At 50.5% G+C, this 18,417-nt stretch overlaps 1 protein-coding gene across 1 annotated transcript in view; it reads left to right on the top strand.

The window, feature by feature from the left end:
- The first annotated feature begins 7,331 nt into the window (after positions 1-7,331).
- LOC137422150 (uncharacterized) overlaps positions 7,332-18,417 on the top strand; it is a 92,996-nt gene continuing 81,910 nt past the window's right edge. Inside the window, exons 1-2 of the mRNA XM_068108913.2 lie at positions 7,332-7,393; positions 15,997-16,206. Coding sequence (XP_067965014.2) covers positions 16,003-16,206 — 204 coding nt within the window. The 5' untranslated portion in view covers positions 7,332-7,393; positions 15,997-16,002. The remainder of the gene's footprint in view (positions 7,394-15,996; positions 16,207-18,417) is intronic.

Raw genomic sequence — 18,417 nt, 5'->3', positions numbered from 1 at the left:
TTGATGTCAGAGGCAGTAGAGATGGGAGACCAGTCCAGATGATTGATGGCTGCTTGCAGCCCGTGCCAGTCGGCCGGAGTGAAATTCCAGACTCGTCGACGCTGAGGAGGCTCTCTGAGAATGGCCAGAGAGATGTCAATTTTAACAAGCACATGATCAGAAGAAACGATTGGAGCAGAAGAAGAGCAGCAGACATTTGCAGGGAAGTTTGTCATAACCAAGTCTGGAAGAGAAGATACTCCATTGACTGAGATCCAGTTCGGGAAATTGACAGATTGTGTCAGTCCCAATGAGTCACAGAAGTCCTTTGCTGAGGTGCCATGGCTGGTGAGAGAGGAACCCACACCCAGCCAGCTGGCATGATGACAGTTGAAGTTGCCACATATGAGGAAGAGAGAGTTGGGATGAGTTGATAGAAGTTGGTCCATGTTGTCAGACAGCGACATGGAAATGGAGTCATCACTGTTTGGAGGATGGTACAGAACACATATGAACAAAAGGTGGGAGCGGAGAGGAAGAAGTAGCCAGAGGTACTCCGGGGGGTGGGGTGGAGTAGGCCACATGTAGTCTTGACGATCTAATGGGGTTTTTAATGTTCTTGATGGGTTGAAGGATCTTGAGGGGTTAAAGTGTCAAGGATCTTGAGGATATAATGAGATCTTGAGGGCCTAAGGTATCTTAAGAGGTTTGATAGGTAAATGGTCTAAAGTGTCTAATGGTAATGAGGGTTTAATGGGTCTAAAGGGATCTTTCAATGAGGGTCTGCAGTTAAAGCTCTGAGGGTCTAAATGGTTATGGTCTGAGGGTCTAAAGACAAAGTTCTGTGAAAAAGGTCTAAGATATCTTCAAGGTCTCAAAGTTACGTTCCATTAGTACGTAATTAATGCTACCCGCACGTAAGCAATTGAGTAACAACATGGCGCCTATTGTTAAGTTCAACAAACTCTGGTATTTCATCAAACATTCGACCGGCATTTTCATCTGCACTATGAACACAACACCGCAATCTTCCTCTTCATTAATAACGTGCTCATCTGATTCACTCGCTAACATTAATTTAATTAATGCTTCTAGCTTTTGATTGGTGATCCAATATGCAAATTCTTTAAATTTCAGGTCAATTGGGTAAAAATTGGCAATTTTATGCAACCTTGACCTTTGAACTTTTGATTTAAAAAAAACAATCAGCTTCTAGCTTTTGATTGGTGAACCAATTCAGTGACCTAGTATGCAAACTTTTCAAATTACAGGTCAATCGGATGAAAATTGACGATTATGTGACGTTTAACTTTTGACAAATTACTGACAATAGCCGAAATGGTAAAAAGTTTATGGCCCGGGCACACACATACACACACACACACACACACACACACACACACACACACACACACACACACACACACACACACACACACACACACGCACACACACACACACACACACACACACACGCACGCACACACACACACACACATACATATACACACACACACACACACACACACACACACACACACACGCACACACACACACACACACACACACACACACACACACACACGCACACACACACACACACACACACACACATACACACACGCGCACACACACACACACACACACACACACACACACACACACACACACACGCACACACACACACACACACACACGCACACACTCAGAAGAGATCACAAAACCCGTCTCCTCCTGTGCAAGGGAGGGGCTAAAACTAAATGCAACTCTTGAAGAACATCATCAATTCGCCACATGTTTGTGGCCGATTCGTCACATGTGGCGAGCGCCTTGGGCAACGCTGGTTTATGTTGACCACCTTGTGATCCACGAGTCTGCCATCTTTACACAGGATTGAAAATTATTTCCTCCCCACCGAAACAAATCCAGTAAATGAATCTCGGTAATGTCGGAGTTTACGGGCGTAAACTGGATAGGTGGCTGCCTTCAAACCAACTGCCTTGACGAATGCTTTGTCGAGTCTTACAGGTAGAGCAGTACCATGTCTTCCCGTCTGATACATCACCACGAGTAATAAAACCACAATGGACATGACATCGAGGGCAAATACAATAATTCTTGATGAGTCTGCGACGTGCACACCACTTAATAATGTCAGGTATTAGAGCCAAAGAAGTGATTTATGATCCTCCATACATGATCCTCTATTGATATTGTAGCGGCTACCGCTGGGTTTACACAATCGCCTTGCACCTACCAAGGACGCGGAGCGATCACCATGCCGGGCTCTTCCAGGACGCCCCGGGCAGGCCCGCTCTCAACTTGCCAGGCCTCGTCCGGGACGCCCGGGCATGCCCGGGCACGCCCGGCCATGCCCGCTCTCGACTTGCCAGGCCGCGCCCGGGACGCCCGGGCATGCCCGCCCTCGACTTGCCAGGCCGCGTCCAGGACGCCCGGCCACGCCCCCTCTCGCCTTTCCCGGGCAAACGCTCCGGGATAATGTGTATATATATTGCTGCCCGATAAACGGGCTTTTCAGAGTACCCGAGTTGTTTTGTTTCAATAAAGAAACTCGGACGAATTCCAGCTTTTTGTCGCGTCCATTCTTCCGATTACGTGGGAGCACAGCTCCTACATTGGTGACCTACCGACATGGACACAGCAGTTGCCCTCAAACTGCCTACCTTCTGGGAGGCTCACGCGGCGGTTTGGTTCGCCCAGGCGGACTCCCTGTTCGCCCTGCGAGGCATCACGGCCGACGACACCCGCTTCCACCATGTGGTAGCAGCACTCGGCTCAGCCACCGCGGCCCGCGCCCTGAGCCTCCTCGAGAGCCCGCCAGCTGCTGACAAATACGGCGCGATTAAAAAGCTCCTCCTCGACGCTTTCGCCCTCTCATCGGTGGAACGCGCACGGCGCCTGCTCGACCTGCCCGAGCTCGGCGACACGCGCCCGTCCGAGCGAATGGACTACATGCTTTCGCTGCTCGGCGAGCACTCTCCGGCATTCCTGTTCCGGGAGCTGTTCCTCCGTCAGCTGCCTAGCCCGGTACGCCTCGCCCTGGCGAGCACGACGATCACGGATCCCCGCGCCCTCGCCAGGGAAGCCGACAAGATCTCCGCGGCAGGCCAACGCATTGCAGCAGCGACCTGGGGCCCACCGCCGTCCGACGCAATGCCCATGGCGCCCGAGCACCCGGCACGGTCGACGACCGAACTGCCGACGCAATTGGCGGCCGCTACGCCGAGCCGACCACCTCCAGCACGACGACCGGGGCCTCCACCTGACCAAGCGTGGTGTTACTATCATGCCAGGTTCGGACAGAAGGCCCGGACATGCCGACCCCCGTGCACCTTCGGCAGGCCGGGAAACAGCCGGGCCGGCGTTCATTACCAGCCATGAGCGCCGGCCACACGGGCAACTTACTTTTCATCACGGACAAAGCGTCCGGATGGCGCTTCCTGTGCGACACCGGCGCCCAACTGAGCGTCATACCCGCCTCCGATCAGGACAGGCAGTCCGCGGTTTGCGGCCCCTCCTTGGTTGCGGCCAACGGATCGGCCATCCGCACCTTCGGCCCGCGCAACGTCACCCTCTGCTTCGGTGGCCAACGCTTTAATTGGACTTTTGTAACCGCAAGCATGCCCATGGCTCTGCTAGGCGCCGACTTCCTCTGCGCACACGGACTGCTGGTGGACGTCCAACGGCGTCGCCTCATCAACGCTGAGACCTTCAGCTCCCTGGTATGCACATTGAGCAGCTCCGCTCCGACCGAGCTGGCATGCGCCCTCCCGGCGGCGAACGAGTTTGCTCGCCTGCTCACGGAGTTCCCGGCCCTCACGCGGCCGACGTTTTCGGCCGTCGCAGTACGACATGGGATCGAGCACCACATACCAACCACGGGCCCGCCGGTCTACGCCAGAGCCCGCCGCCTCGACCCAGCCAAGCTCGCCGTGGCCAAAGCTGAGTTCGACGCTTTGGAACACCTCGGCATCGTGCGGCGCTCCGATAGCGCGTGGGCTTCGCCACTACACATCGTCCCAAAACCAGGGGGCGGCTGGCGCCCATGTGGCGACTACCGCTGCCTTAACGACGCTACCACCCCCGACAGGTATCCGATCCCGCACATCCAAGACTTCTCCGCCCGTCTGGCAGGACGGGTCATTTTTTCAAAAATCGATCTCATACGGGGATATCACCAGGTACCTGTCAGGGCGGCCGACGTCCCTAAAACGGCCGTCATCACGCCGTTCGGCTTGTTCGAATTCCTGCGGATGCTGTTTGGCCTCAAGAACGCGGCTCAGGCGTTCCAGCGCTTGATGGACGGCGTGCTGCGTGACCTGCCGTTCCTCTTCGTTTACCTGGACGACATCCTCGTCGCCAGCACGTCCCGGGCCGAGCACCTCCTCCACCTCCGAACACTGTTCGGGCACCTCAGCGAGCACGGCTTCATCGTCAACCCGGCCAAATGCCACTTCGGCACGACGGCCGTTGATTTTTTGGGCCACCACATCACCAAGAACGGGGCCGTGCCGCTGCCAACCAAGGTCCAGGCCATCACCACGTTTCCGCGTCCCCGCTCCATAAAGGCCCTGCAGGAATTCCTGGGAATGGTGAATTTCTATCACCGCTTCGTGCCCCGCGCTGCTCAACTCATGCGGCCCCTCTACGAAGCCCTCCGGGGCAAGCCGGCCAAGCACGACATCGTCTGGTCCGCAGCAATGGACGCGGCCTTCAAAAGCTCAAAGCGGGCCCTCGCCGACGCAACACTGCTCGCTCACCCGGTGCTCAACGCTCCCATCGCCCTCACCACGGATGCCTCCGACTACGCGGTGGGCGCCGTACATGAGCAATGGGTGAACGGGGTTTGGCAGCCACTCACTTTTTTCAGCCGGCAGCTCCGGCCGAACGAGCTCAAATATAGCACGTTTGACCGTGAGCTCCTCGGTCTACACCTGGCCATTCGCCATTTCCGCCACCTCCTGGAGGACCGACCCTTCACGGCGTTCGTCGACCACAAGCCGTTGGTTTACGCAATGGCCAAGGTCACGGAGCCGTGGTCGGCCCACCAACAGCGCCACCTCTCCGCCATGTCGGAGTTTACCACGGACATCCGGCACGTCGCCGGCAAAGACAACGCCGTGGCCGACTGTCTTTCTCGGGACAGCGCGAACGCGGTCCACCTCGGCGTGGACTTCGCGCTTATGGCGGCGGACCAAACCACTGACACCACGGTGCAAGCCCTCCGGGCGGCGGACACGGGCCTCCGCCTGGCCGACATCCCCTTCGCGGACACTGTCCTGCTCTGCGACGTCTCCCAAGGCCAGCCTCGCCCCATCGTGCCCGTTATCTGGCAACGCCGCATCTTCGCCTCCCTCCACGGCCTTTCCCACCCGGGCCGGAAAGCTTCCCAGAAGCTGGTGTCGGCGCGATTCGTCTGGCACGGCCTTCGACGGGACGTCCGCGATTGGACCAGCACCTGCACAGCCTGCCAACAGGCCAAGGTCCACCGACACACCCAGGCCCCGCTGGCACCTTTCACCGTGCCCGAACGACGTTTCGACCACGTCAATGGACCTGGTGGGCCCCCTCCCCCCGTCACGAGGGTTCACACACCTGCTCACCATGGTGGACAGGACCACCAGGTGGCCGGAGGCCGTTCCCCTCGTCTCCACCACCACCGCCGACGTGGCGCAGGCTTTCATCGCCACCTGGGTCGCCCGCTTCGGCGCACCGGCGGACATCTCGTCGGACCGCGGACCGCAGTTCACCTCCGAGCTGTGGGGCACGGTCACCCGCAACCTGGGGGTCAAGCTCCACCGTACTACGGCCTACCACCCCCAAGCCAACGAGTTGTGCGAGCGCTCCATGAAGGCCGCGCTCATGGCCGGCCTTCAGGACGGCGGTTGGGCCGACCGGCTGCCGTGGGTCCTTTTGGGCCTCCGCACGGCCCCCAAGGAGGACCTCCGGGCATCCACCGCCGAGCTTGTCTACGGCCAGGCGCTACGCGTCCCGGGCGAATTCGTGCCCGACGCTACCAGTCCCTGGTCCGCAGCTCACCAGCGCTCGGACCTCCAGGAGGCCGCCCGACGGTCGTCCCACCACGGTGACCCCCAGTCCTACGTCCCCCCAGCGCTTCGCACAGCGGAGTACGTTTTTGTGCGTCATGACGCACATCGGGGGCCACTCCGGCCGCCGTACGACGGGCCCTTCCGGGTCCTGCGACGGGACGACAAGTCGTTCGTCATCGACATCGGCGGCAGGTCGGACCGGATTGCGGTGGACCGCCTCAAGCCGGCGCACGTGGACATCGACCAACCGCCACGGTTGGCCCTTCCGCCGCGGCGAGGCCGCCCCCCGTCCACGGTGCCCCCCACTCGACCGCCCACCACCACACCGCACCCCCCCCCCCCCACGACCCGCCAGGGGTCGCTTCGGCCGGGTCATCAGGACCCCCTTAAATTGACCTTGCCGGTGCAAGTCGATTCTGGAGGGACGTGTGTAGCGGCTACCGCTGGGTTTACACAATCGCCTTGCACCTACCAAGGACGCGGAGCGATCACCATGCCGGGCTCGTCCAGGACACCCGGGCAGGCCCGCTCTAAACTTGCCAGGCCTCGTCCGGGACGCCCGGGCATGCCCAGGCACGCCCGGCCATGCCCGCTCTCGACTTGCCAGGCCGCGTCCGGGACGCCCGGGCATGCCCGGGCATGCCCGCCCTCGACTTGCCAGGCCGCGTCCAGGACTCCCGGCCACGCCCCCTCTCGCCTTTCCCGGGCAAACGCTCCTGGATAATGTGTATATATATTGCTGCCCGATAAACGGGCTTTTCAGAGTACCCGAGTTGTTTTGTTTCAATAAAGAAACTCGGACGAATTCCAGCTTTTTGTCGCGTCCATTCTTCCGATTACGTGGGAGCACAGCTCCTACAATATTAATTTTTTTTAAAATATTGATCCGTTCAGTTTGAGCACTCGGTTATGGCAGGCGGTCGTCCCCCAGCTCCTCGTTTTATTGTGCCACAAGATGAAATTTTAGATGATAACGCTATGGTCGGGGAGGAGGGCGCCTATAATATGATGGACCCAGGTTGCTCCTATTTAAATTTTAAAACCAATTACATTCGAGAGGCGGCGATTGGCGTGTCTGATCTGCCGATCATTTCCGGTCAACTAAACTAAACCAGAAGCATCTTTGACTCTGCAAGACGGTTATAAGATTAGTTTTAAGCGATTGGGAAACCCATGTAGTTTTATGGATCTCACATCGCATCGGCTCCTTCTTTCACCACGATGTCCAGGCTCGTGGCGTATATAGAGCCTTGCGGCTCTGAAAACGCCACCAATGGTTAAAGAAGAGGAAGAAGATTCAATGCCCATCATCAAGAACTTCCGGTTGGTCAAACCGTGTTTACGTAAGTACCGTGCGTTGTTCTGAGAGAGGTGTTGATATGGTTCATTTAAAGTATGTATATTTTTATTGCGTGAAGCAGAATATACTTCGGTAAATCGAAACGTCAGGTTTGGTTGGTTGTGGTGACGTGCAGTTGTCGCAAACACGGACCCGTTAACCTTTAACTTATATTTGGTGCTTTGACTTCAGGTACTGTATTTTATATCTTCTTCTTCCTCATTCGTTTGCATCACACTCGAAGTAACGTCTCTGGGTCTGGCTGAGATCGTGGCTGTGCTGCTGATGGTCGGATCAGCCCTCTGTACTGTAGGTTTGTACACAGAGATCAGCAGAGACCTCTGTACACAGAGATCAGCCCTCTGTGCCCTCTGTACTGTAGGTTAGGGCAGGTATTTGGAACTGCTTCAGGGTGCCGGTGATAGCTCGCCTACTCTTCGCGGAGGACACAGTGGAGGCTTTAAGTTTAACCTCCACCAACAAATGCCGCCAGATGGTACGACCAGTTTAACATCCATCGGGGGACTGCACGCACATTGATGAATCACCTTACCTGTGATACACCTGGGATGACAGTTTATAGATCGGTAATACTAGTAGTAGTACCCTACTGCAAAGCCGCAATGAGCCGGCGAAGCCAAAGCCTCTTGCCACTATTTTACCCATCACTCTGACATCAGTAGGTTAGGTAGTTGGTAGTAGGTAGGTGTAGTAGGTATCGTAGGTGTAGTAGGTACCATTTGCATTCTGGATGATTAATTCGGTGAATTCCGTCTCAACTTCGGATATTTCCGGCCGTGAAAAACTATCCCCTACGGCCGCGAGATTTCTAAAAAATATTTCTTCGTCAATTTTAGAATATTTGACGCCGTTTTCAGCGTCCGAAACGCGTAATTAGCTTCTTAAAAATATTTTTCAAATGCTCGAATCTCATTGGTTCCGGTGTTTGGTGACGATTTTCGTTGAAGATAACGAGGTTGGTCTTAACCTATTTTAATTACAAATTAGAGGTGCATAAGATTGTGAATCAAACAAAGACGGGTGAAAGAAACTCCTATCGAACGTTTTTCAATTTGTTATGCATACTTCCGCATCCGCAAGATGGCGGCCTCCATTGCGCTTTGGAATTCTCAAGCCAAGGGATACAGCATAATCTGGTTTTCGACATAATTACGTACGCGTTTATTGATAACACCGGCTTCGCCGGCTATAACTAGACAGCTTGGGCGATTCATTAATTCTCCACGGGGCTTCCATAACCACGAATCTTTGAGTTTCTAATTGGTGCTCTTAGAAATTGGTCCCAAAGTGGACGATTAATTATACCGCAGCGTGACGTCACAGACTGATATAACAAAACTTCCATAATTTTCACTCTTTCATGACGTATATTATAAAACAGGACTGTCTGTCCGTCTGTCCATCCCGAAACTACTTCCTCAGTTTTGGGGCTAGCCCCGCCAAACCTTCTGTGGAACGTTTTGGAGTCCCAGCGGATGTTGTAAGGTAGGCAGGAGGTTTCAAAGTTTCCTCATTAAAATTATGATTTTGAAATTGACTCCATACAGAGATGCTCCCGAATCCGGAATTGAACAGACTAGGGCATGCCCGTACTATATATATATCTAAAATTATACCCCCCCCCTCTATTTACATGAAATGGTTTGGTCCATTCGCAAAGCCAAAGCGAACGGCTTGCGAGTACGGTGACAATCCCCCCCCTCTATTTACATGAAATGGTTTGGTCCAAAGCGAACGGCTTGCGAGTACGGTGACAATCCCCCCCCCCTCTATTTACATGAAATGGTTTGGTCCAAAGCGAACGGCTTGCGGAGTTTGGTAAAGAAATCGCCATAGCTCGGTAACTACTTGTCCGATTAATATGAAACCTTGAAAAGGCACATCCTCAGGTCCCCAGCAATATACCTGGCAAGTTTCAAGTATATCGGACCCGTGGTTGTCGAGAAACAGCGGTCACAGACACACAGACACACAGACATACACACAGAGATTACTGGAATTATAGATAGATGACGATAATGAGGTTTTTTTTTTTTTTTTTTTTTTTTTTTTTTTTTGTATACAAGATCGAGGCTCGTGAAAGAGCTAACATTAATCACACAAAAAGACAAACCGACACACAAAACACAAAAAACAAGGGGAGCGGTAGACAAGATGGGGAGAGAGGGGGAAGGACACAAAAGAGAGGGGGAAGGACACAAACACAACATTTGAGAGCAGGGACATCGGGAGGACTTGGGGGGAGGTGGGAGAGGATTAAAACATATGAACACTGCAAGGACTCTGGGGTGAATTACCGGGGGTAGAAAAGATCAAGGTTTTCGATGGGGGAAGATAAGAGATGGTGGTGAACAGCTGTTTTAAAGACCTGGAGGGAGGAGTGGGATTGAAGGGAGTGGGGGAGTTTGTTCCAGAGGCGGGAGAAAAGGGGAATGAAAGAGTGAAGGTGAGCAGAGAGCCTAGACTTTGGCAGTTTAACCAGAAGAGGGTTGCAGGCAGATCTTGTGCGACCTGAAGGAATATTGGGGGGACAGAGCACAGAGAGAGCTGGGGGAGCAAGGCCGGAGAGGAGTCGGTAGAAGACAGAAAGACCACCAACCTGCCTGCGGTGAGTGAGTGAAAGGCCCTCGGCGTTGACTACATCGCAGGAGATTCCAATGATTCTGAAAGCTTTGGCCTCAACAGCGTGAAGCCGAGCAAGGTGTGAGGCAGGAGCACCAGCCCAGAGGGGGGAACAGTATTCCATTGAGCTGCGGATGAAAGCCTTGTATGTGGTGAGGAGCTCAGGTGTGCCAAGGAAGGACTTCGCACGACGGAGGATGCCCAGTCGGCGACTGGCTTTGGAGGCCAGCTTGGAAATGTGGTTTTCCCAAGAAAGATCATGGCAGATAGTGAGACCCAAAAGCTTGAGCGACAGAACTTCTTGGAGAGGATTGTTGAGAAAGTAGATGGGAGGGTTGTCCAGTCGGTCCTTTCGGAGAGACATTGTAAGAGTATGAGATTTGTCAGGATTGAAAGACATGTTCCACTTGTTTGACCAGTCTGTGATTTTGTCCAGGTCTGCAGAGAGTGAGGAGGCTGCAGACTGCCGATCTGAGGGATGAGGAATGGAGCGACAGAGAGTAGAGTCGTCAGCAAAGAGATAGAGAGGATTTTCAAGAGAGTCAGAGAGATCATTGATGAAGACCAGAAAAAGCACAGGGCCCAGAACACTACCTTGGGGAACTCCAGCCTGAACAGGAAGAGGAGATGAGAGAAACCCATTCAGGGCCACACGTTGACTACGACCAGAGAGGAAGTCCGCCAGCCATGCGTGGAGATTTCCATGGATACCAAAGGAGGAGAGTTTGGAGAGCAGAGCAGGGTGCCAGACCGTATCGAAGGCATGTGAAATGTCAAGGGAGACAGCTCTAATTTCCTGTTTGGTGTTGAGGACCTCCATCCATTGTTGAGAAAGCAGAAGCAGCATGTCCAGAGTAGAGTGACCAGGTCTGAAACCAAATTGATGATCAGAGATCAAGCCATTGGAGAAGAGGAAAGATTTAATATCTGAAGCAATGATGGATTCCATGACTTTGCTGATAATTGGGAGAAGGCTGATTGGTCTGTAGTTGCTGGGATCTGTTTTTGCACCTTTTTTGTGCAAAGCGGTGATGTTGGCTGATTTCCAAGCAGATGGCAGATGACCTTGAGCAAAAGAGAGGGTGAAGAGAACAGAAAGAGGGAGTGAAAGTGCAGAAGAACATGATTTTAGGACCCGTGGGCTGATGCCGTCAGGACCAGTTGCAGAATCAGAGTCGAGGGTTGCCAGAAACTTTTCCACCTTGTCAGGAGGAAAGGACACAGAGTCCAGGAGCAGCTGGGTACGACTGGGTACGGTGGGTACAGAGAGGGATGGGTTTGGGACACAAGATTTAGAGGCAAACACAGAGTTGAGGCATTCAGCTTTTTCACGTGCGGAGTCAGCCGTTAAGCCGTTTGAGGTGAGGGAGGGGATGGAGGGGGAACAAACACCAGAAACAGATTTGACCAGACGCCACCAGGATTTGGAAGAGGGAGACAGATAAGAGAGTTCGGTCTTGAGAATGGTGAGATATTGTTTCCTGGCTCTCCTGAGGGTGGACACACACTTGTTTCGGGCTTTGTGAAAGGAAATGAGATTTCCTTCCGTTGGATTTGCTTTCCAGGAGACGAAAGCAAGTTGTTTCAGGGCAACAGCCTCACCACAAGATTCCGTGTACCATGGACGGGAGGAAGGGTATGACAACTGAAGACGAGATGGTATAAATCTGTGCATGAGAGAGAGCAATTTACTTTGAAAGAATTCCCAGGATGAGTTGATGTCAGAGGCGGTAGAGATGGGAGACCAGTCCAGATGATTGATGGCTGCTTGAAGACCGTGCCAGTTGGCCTGAGTGAAATGCCAGACTCGTCGGCGCTGAGGAGGCTCTCTGAGAATGGTCAGAGAGATGTCCACTTTGACAAGCACATGATCAGATGAGCCGATTGGAGCAGAAAAAGAGCAGCAGACATTTTCAGGGAAGTTTGTCATAACCAAATCCAGAAGAGAAGATGCTCCGTTGACTGAGATCCGGGTCGGGAAATTGACAGATTGTGTCAGTCCCAGTGAGTCGCAGAAGTCCTTTGCTGAAGAGCCATGGCTGGTGAGAGAGGTACCCACACCCAGCCAACTGGCATGGTGACAATTGAAATCACCACATATGAGGAAGAGAGAGTTGGGATGGGTAGATAGAAGTTGGTCCATATTATCAGACAGTGAGATGTAGATGGAGTCATCGCTGATTGGTGGACGGTACAACACACATATGAACAAAAGGTGGGAGCGAAGGGGAAGCCGTAGCCAAAGGTATTCCTGGGGGTGAGGTGGAGAGAGGGCAGTGGAGGGCGAGTGAGGAAGAGAGTTTTTTATAAAGATAGCAACCCCACCTCCAGGACGAGGCTCAGGTCTATCATACCGGAGGAGGGATAATATCTCAATACAATCGTGATTTAACACAGTATTTTGTTATAGTATTAACGTATGACTGGAATGATGCTGTATGGAATGAAAAGAGAGATATTGAGGTTAAATATGAATGAGAAAATATTAAATATGAATGAGGGTTTCTACTTTCTAACCGTGACATTCGCGGATTCACCATTGACTGGGTATCAAACCATTCAAACGAGGTACGTTTTTTTTGTCCAAGTCATTCACGAACTTGCTGTGAATGCTTGACGTTCGATTGAAGGTGGCACAGGAATGTGGCATTTATTGGTTTATCGTTTCCCATTTGCCTTTTCCGCATCGTTTGTTTGCTTCCCTCGCTATCTAGAATATTTTGCTTGTAGTTTCGCACTCGTATAATTTCTGCTTCACAAAGCAAAATAGGCAAAGTGCAGAGTTAACCCATCTAATTGTCCCACTTATTACGATCTTACGAACACAGCATTGGCACCAATTCAGAATCGCACTGGCACAGTTAGAGAGAGAGAGAGAGAGAGAGAGAGAGAGAGAGTGTGAGAGAGAGAGAGAGAGAGGGAGAGAGAGTGTGAGAGAGAGAGAGAGAGAGTGTGTGAGAGAGAGAGAGAGTGTGAGAGAGAGAGAGAGAGAGTGTGAGAGAGAGAGAGTGTGAGAGAGAGAGAGTGTGAGAGAGTGTGAGAGAGAGAGAGTGTGAGAGCGAGAGAGAGTGTGAGAGAAAGAGAGTGTGTGAGAGAAAGAGAGGGAGAGTGTGTGTACGAGCACGAGTACTTTTATAATTTCACGCATTCACCGTTCTCGGAAAGTTTCCAAACATTTGCTGCACATAATTACACATTCAAAACTACAACGGCACTCAGTAGAGAGCACACATTCGCCTGGTTGGCCATATCACTCGATGGTGAAGAATCATTAAAAAAAATTATACGAGCCGGATCCGGATCTTCACTAAAATAGAATTGAATCGTCATTGTCAGACACCCAACCGGTCCACCAAGTTTCGTCCAAATCCGTCCACAACTTTTTGAGATATCCTGCTATGTATCCTTTTTGGCCCCATATCCCCATAGTGAAGAATCACTTAGTAAAATTTAAACAATTCTCATATCCGAATCTATATTCAGATCTTCACTAAAATCGAATCGAATCATCATTGTCAGACACCCAACCTGTGCACCAAGTTTCGTCCAAATCCGTCCACAACTTTTTGAGATATCCTGCTCTGCATCGTTTTTGGCCCGATCTCCCAATGGTGAAGAATCACTTAGGAAAAATTAAACAATTCTCATATCCGAATCCATATTCAGATCTTCACTAAAATTGAATCGAATGGTCATTGTCAGACACCCAACCTGTGCACCAAGTTTCGTCCAAATCCGTCCACAACTTCTTGAGATTTTTTTTTTTTTTTTGGATACTGAATCGAGGCTCGTGAAAGAGCTGACAACCGCGAGGGAAAGACAGCACGGGGGGACCACGAGGGAAAGACAGCACAGGGCGACCACGATGGAAAGACAGTACAGGGGGACCACGACGGAAAGACAGTACAGGGGGACCACGAGGGAAAGACAGCACAGGGGGACCACGAGGGAAAGACAGCACAGGGGGACCACGACGGAAAGACAGTACAGGGGGACCGTGAGGGAAAGACAGTACAGGGGGACCGCGAGGGAAAGACAGTACAGGGGGACCGCAAGGGAAAGACAGCACAGGGGGACCACGAGGGAAAGACAGCACAGGGGGACCGTGAGGGAAAGACAGCACAGGGGGACCGTGAGGGAAAGACAGTACAGGGGGACCGTGAGGGAAAGACAGCACAGGGGGACCACGAGGGAAAGACAGCACAGGGGGACTACGAGGGAAAGACAGCACAGGGGGACCACGAGGGAAAGACAGCACAGGGGGACCACGAGGGAAAGACAGCACAGGGGGCCACGAGGGAAAGACAGCACAGGGGGACCGCGAGGGAAAGACAGCACAGGGGGACCACGAGGGAAAGACAGCACAGGGGGACCATGAGGGAAAGACAGCACAGGGGGACCGCGAGGGAAAGACAGCACAGGGGGACCGCGAGGGAAAGACCCTTGCCCGCATTTCTTCTTCCACCACCTTAAGCCAAGTTTTTCTCGGCCTTCCCCATCCTCTACTTCCTGCTACATTCATTTCCATCACTCTTCTCAACCAGTCATTTTCATCCTTCCTCAACACATGACCAAATCATCTCAACCTGTTTCTTTTCACAGCATCAATCACAGGCTCTATTCCCATCATCTTTCGCAATTCATCATTTGTCTTCCTCTCTCTCAACGATACTCCGCACATCCACCGAACCATTCACATTTCCACCCTTTCCAGTCTTCGTTGCTGCTCTACGTTCATTACCCATGTCTCGCTCCCATAAATCATAACACTTCTCACACATGCAGCATACACCTTTCCCTTCAGCCAGCTTCAACGATTTTCCCCTCCTCGTCAGCATGCCGCTCAGTTCCCGAAACTTCCATGCACATCTCACTCCAGCAATCGTCACTGAGTCTGATCCACCTTCTCCATTCAGCATGTCTCCTAGGTAGAAAAATGTTTTCACACCTTCCAGCTTCACGCCGTCTCCAAGATCCAACTCAACATTTCCTCCATCTGCAGCTCCCTCTGTGCACACCTTACACTTGTATGTAGCTGCCACACTGGTTAATGACCCTCTCAGACCACTACATTTTTGATGAACCCACTCAGCGCACGTTGTACATTGAATGGAGTTCACTCCGATATATATATCATATCTGATACATATATCCTGCTATATGTATCAATTAAATGTATCTGTATTAATGTATATTAAATATATCTGTATAAAATTAAATAAAAATAAAAATAAAATAAAAAATGTATAAAATAAAATGTATATTAAATATATCTGTATATATTAATGTATTAAATGTATATTAAATGTAAATAATTAAATGTATTAAATGTAATGTATTAATTAAATGTATTAAATTAAATGTATTATCAATTAAATTAAATTAAATGCTATAAATATCAATGCCTTAAATAATTTTGGCCTTAAGTAAGAATCACTTAAATAATTCTACCAGTCGGATCCGAATGCGGATCTTCACGAAAATCTAATAATTTCGTCCTTGTCACATTCGCTACATCTCTGCCAAATTTGGTCCAAATTCGTCCACAACTTTTTGAGATACTTTGTTCACAAACATACAGGCAGGGGTGAAAACATAACCTCCATCCACCTTTGGTGACGGAGGTAATAAAATGATGAGTTTAAACTGACTTCAACCCAAACAACGAATCATGACCCTTCTTACAATGTTTAATACCCGGGTGACTTATGAAAGGATGTTTCTAATTGGTGGAAAATAGCTGATGACAGGAGTAGGGGGGGGGGGGGGGGGGAGCTCCCTTAACTTTAAGGGAGGATTTGAGGAAAAACTTAAGGATATTCTGCATGACACGCATCCCTCCTCAATTTAAGGATCTCCTTGAGGGAAAAGTTAAGGAAATCCTCGCATTTGTCCTGATGCTTTGTGCAACTGGGCCCATTTATTCTGCTTAACATATGAATTCCCACGTGCGCGTGTGTGCAGCCTGCTATGACTCGGAGATTTGACGCTTCTCAGAATGGACGATGGCAGTGTGTGGGTCATTCTGCTCTGGCCCGGGCCCAGATTCAACTCGCTGGTCATCGAGTGTCTGTGAATGACGTCGGTACGGCTCTGCAAGCCCATGAAATTCCAGAAGAAAGGCTCTGTGATGACAAATCGGCACGACAACATGATCATGATGACGAGCTGCTGGTGAGGTTTCTGGGTGGCCTCGATAATAATGGGCACAGGGTTAAAGCAAAGGAAAAGAACAAGAATGCTTTGTGAACAAATGCATGAGAGCTGCATTATGAGGATAAAATGAACGAGTGGTGTTGGTTGTATCGAGCCAGTGATTTTCCATGATCACGGAAAACTGACGGAATTCACAGAATTGGTGACTTGAAACGGAAAAATTAATCTGGCACTGGAATATAGGACATTACAGGAAGAGTCGAGATGAGGTACAATATTACAAATTACCTATTCCACCCGGCAGACATGGAGATCTTCTCGTCCCATACCCGTGAACAGCGTAACTATCTTCGGTGAAGATGTACGGCAGTGACGAAATGTATATTGTTGTGGAAATGGCTCCTACAGGTTAATAACGCCTATTATAGTGCAGTTATTTCCTTAAATGAATGTTTAGGAGAAAGCGCAACATAATTAATTTTGTTCGTAGATGTGCATCACTTATCTGTATTAGGGGGCCCGTTGGTCCATTGTACCAAATTGTCATTGGTCTTCACGGGCTCGTAACATACCTGCCTGCCAGACTCTGCTCGGAGGCAGGTTGGGGGGGAGGGTCTTTTGAGTCCTCTGGGTTTTTTTGTGTCCTTGGGGACTTTTGGGTCATTCAGGACTTTTGGGTCATCTGGGTCTTTTGGGTCCTCGGGGACTTTTGGGTCAGGGACTCTTTAGGTCTTTGGGGACTTTTTGGATCTTTTTGGTCATCAGGGTCTTTTGGGTTCTTGGGGCCTTTTGGGTCCTCGGGGACTTTTGGGTCATCTGGGTATTTTGGGTTATTGGGGACTTTTGGGTCTTTTGGGTCCTCAGGGACTTTTGGGTCATTTTTCAGTCCATGGGGACTTTTGGGTCTTTTGGGTCATTAAGGACTTTTGTGTCATCTGTATATTTTGGGCCCTCAGGGACTCTGAGGGATTTTGGGTCATTAAGGACCTTTGTGTCATCTGGGTCTTTGGGGGACTTTTGGGTCTTTTGGGTCCTCAGAGACTTTTGGGTCATCAATAACTTTTTGGGTCCTTGCGGACTTCTGGGTCTTTTAAGGTCATCTGTGTGACTTTTGGGTCTCAAGTGTTAAAGGGTCTTCCGAGGTCTAATGGGTCTCAGCAGTCTAAAGGGTTAAAAGGTACATATGAATAGTACGTAATTGATTAATAGACGTATGTAATAAATAGACACAGAAAGTACCACACACCACACACACACACACACACACACACACACACACACACACACACACACACACACACACACACACACACACACACACACCATAATTATTTATTTATAGTAGATAGTTAAACAGCAACCACCCATTCCAACAGACTCCAACCTTTATATATTTGATGATACTTTTAACAGTCGCTTTCGGTGTTTTGCACTGAACAGAAAACGTGTATGGAAGGCAACGCAATTGTGAATACTAGGGCATTGCCCGTACTATATCTATATCTAAAATTATATCCCCCCCCTCTATTTACATGAAATGGTTTGGTCCAAAGCGAACGGCTTCCGGAGTTTGGTAAAGAAATCGCCATCGCGTGCACAAACGCGCAGGAAAGCGAATGAATCGCAAATTCGTTTTTATTAGTTTTAAAACATAGTTTAACGCCAACATAGTTTGCAAACGTGAAATAAATGAATACGCTCTCAAATGTGCCATCCGAGGCAGAGTGTGTCCGCCACGTTCGGCACACGCGATAGTTCGCTGCTCTCTGATTGGTTGAATCGTTTTTTGGACATAGCTCGGTAAGTAATTGTCCGATTAATATGAAACCTTGAAAAGGCACATCCTCGGGTCCCCAGCAATATACCTGGCAAGTTAAAAGTATATCGGACCCGTGGTTGTCGAGAAACAGCGGTCACAGACAAACAAACGTACAAACGTACAAACAGAGATTACTGGAATTATAGATAGACTAGGGCATGCCCGTACTATATATATGCCCGTACTATATATCTATCTAAAATTATATCCCCCCCCTCTATTTACATGAAATGGTTTGGTCCATTCGCAACGCCAAAGCGAACGGCGAACGGCTTGCGAGTACAGTGACAATCCCCCCCCTCTATTTACATGAATGGTTTGGTCCATTCGCAACGACCACAGAACCCCCCCCTCTATTTACATGCAATGGTTTGGTCCAAAGCGAACGGCTTCCGGAGTTTGGTAAAGAA

Source organism: Myxine glutinosa, chromosome 1 (genome assembly GCF_964187855.1).
Source record: "Myxine glutinosa chromosome 1, kmMyxGlut1.1, whole genome shotgun sequence".
Classification (NCBI taxonomy): domain Eukaryota; kingdom Metazoa; phylum Chordata; class Myxini; order Myxiniformes; family Myxinidae; genus Myxine; species Myxine glutinosa.
This window is presented reverse-complemented; position numbering and strand designations above follow the sequence as displayed.